General features: G+C 39.1%; 1 protein-coding gene across 1 annotated transcript; it reads right to left on the bottom strand.

Annotated features, from left to right (window-relative positions):
* Positions 1–431: 431 nt before the first annotated feature.
* On the bottom strand, positions 432–2,222 carry LOC133672855 (anthocyanidin 3-O-glucosyltransferase 5-like). The gene has a single exon (XM_062093399.1). It carries the CDS (start codon positions 2,133–2,135, stop codon positions 690–692), a length of 1,446 nt encoding a protein of 481 aa, XP_061949383.1. The 5' UTR covers positions 2,136–2,222; the 3' UTR covers positions 432–689.
* Between the last annotated feature and the right edge of the window lie 354 nt (positions 2,223–2,576).

The raw sequence follows: 2,576 nt of genomic DNA, 5'->3' as shown, positions 1-2,576 counted from the left end.
GCTCTCACTGACATTTGAACCATTGATTTTCAGGTTGAAATTCTAAACTCAATCAATTGCGTGTTTCTATTATTACAGATGACTTCTTTTACTTTTATTTTTGTTATATGATCGTTCTAAACAACTGAGTGTCTACTTAGGGAACGACTAATTTGAATATTCTTTTTCTTCTTTTGCTAAATGTTGGTTATTCTTTCTCCAGACTCAAAAAAGGGGGCAAGCAGAGTCTTACTACTATTACAAGTTACAAACAAGACGAGATCAGTGATTTATCATCTGTCTAGAACAACATATATAAACTTTAATTATAGGTAGTTTTTAGAATTATAGTAATGGCTACTTTTTATTTAGAAATACAATAAAATAATATAATTATTTTTATTTTTTAAAATTTATTTTTGATATGAACATATTAAAATAATTCAAAATCATAAAAAAAATTAAAAACACTTTTTTGACGTAAAAAGAAACAATACACTCATTGTAAAATAAAAAAACCTTGGAAAGGCTGAAGTACAAGAACTCAGCCTCAAGCACCACATTACAACAGTAAAAGATGAAAAAGGTTCCTAACACTTATTAACTAGCTAGCTGAAGCTGGAAATGAATAGTATATGGTTACGGAGGTAGCTAGAAGGACATGGCTAACTGGAACAATAAGTAACATCCTGGGTAAATAAATTTGCAGCCTAGGCACCTTGAGCCTTTGCTTTCTGGAAATGCAAGCTGAGCTCACACTGTTTGGCTATTTGAGACAGTGAATTGTAGGAGGAACCACCTTTACTGCTCAAAGCCTTCTCTCCACTATGCTTAAGTTCGTTGACCCTTTTCCTTATTCCAAATCCTTCTTCATCCTCCATAATCTTCCTTACCATCATCTCTATCTCCGCCCTTAACACAACGCGTTCCGATGCCAAAGTCTTTGGTTGAACAGCCACACCAAGCTCCTCCGTAAGAATTGTAGCATTCATTTTCTGCTCTGCATATAACGGCCACGCAATCATAGGCACCCCATTGGTTATACTCTCCAAGGTTGAGTTCCAACCACAATGTGACAAAAATCCACCCACAGATGGATGTGCCAAGATCTCCACTTGTGGCGCCCACAATGGGACAACTAGTCCCACCTCGCGGGTTCTGGCCAAAAACCCTTCCGGTAAAAAGCTTGGGATTCCTTCAGATCCATCATCTACGTTAAAAAATGCCCCGGCTGCGTCATTATCTATTGGTGGACGTACCACCCAAACAAATCTTTGTCTGCTCAACTCCAACCCCCAAGCCAGCTCTGCCATTTGCTCGGTTGACAAGGTACCACCACTCCCGAATGAGACATAAATCACAGATTCGTTGGGTTGGTTGTCAAGCCAATTCAATACTTGGTTTCTTGGAACCGAAGGTCCAACCTTTCTAGCTAGGGGACCAATTGGATAGACGGGTGCTTTCGCGACCCGTCCTAACATTTGAAAATCTCTCAAGGCTCCAAGAGTAGTAGGCTCCAAATCCTCCCAAGTGTTCATCAAAATCCCATCAGCCATTGGCATCTCAATCCCAATACGTTTGTATTCGATGTACATTTGATCATTCCTATCCAAGTATGCCCCAAGAGTGTCTTCGAACCGAACCGACCTGCAACCTGGAATTCTTAGTGGCTGTTTTTGAATGACATGTTTGTCTTCCAGATTTCTATCTATGGTTGGGACATATATTGTGATTGCAAAAAACCATGCATTAGAAGTGTCGAAAACATATTTTAACATATTGAACTCTTCAGCAACAGCAAACGCCTCGGTGCCAAATAAGTCGACAATCAAAGCTGTTGGTGGAGACTTCAACGCCAAGATTGCAGAACGGAGGCTTGGTAAGGTCTCACGCATCATTACTGCCAGTTTTGTTACAACTGTTGCTGCAGGATTTATTAGGCCAGAGATATCAACTAAAGGAAGTGTGATAATGTTGATATTAGGGTATGGTTCTTTTAGAAGTGATTGTGTGGTGGAGGTATCAGTTGCCACGACAAGTAAGGTCACATGGAAGCCATGGTAGGTCACAAGACGCTTACCAAGCTCAAGGACAGGGATGAGATGTCCCATGCCGGGGCTGGCTAGTAAGGCTGCATGAGGTTTTGTGTTTTGCATGGTTGGAGGTTTTGAATAGCTACTGTATAGAGACTGATATTGGCACCCAGCTGGGTTTGAAGTGGTTAATTTGTTTTCCCGTTGTTGCATAATAAGCCCGCTACGATATTTATAAGCAAGTTCATCCATGCATATTTAAATCCATATATTGACTTAGGCCAAAAATAATTTATGCCTCTGCTAGGTTAATTGGAACGCTACTTGACGTCATTGATTGCCGATTGCAGTTAGAAAAGTGGCTCAAATTTCTTAGCACATGACATGATTTTGATTGGATATGACCTTGGCAAGTCGATCCTGACTTTTTTTAAAAAAAAAAATTACTTTAACATAAGGTTAACTCATCATATATACAGGTGCATGTACGGGCAACATTCATATATATATATATATAGGAATACAATGAGAATTTTAAATCTTGATTAAAAGCATTACGAGAAT

The sequence above is a fragment of the Populus nigra genome, chromosome 14, assembly GCF_951802175.1.
Source record: "Populus nigra chromosome 14, ddPopNigr1.1, whole genome shotgun sequence".
NCBI lineage: Eukaryota > Viridiplantae > Streptophyta > Magnoliopsida > Malpighiales > Salicaceae > Populus > Populus nigra.
Note: the sequence above shows the minus strand (reverse complement) of the source record. Positions and strands in the feature narration are given on the sequence as shown.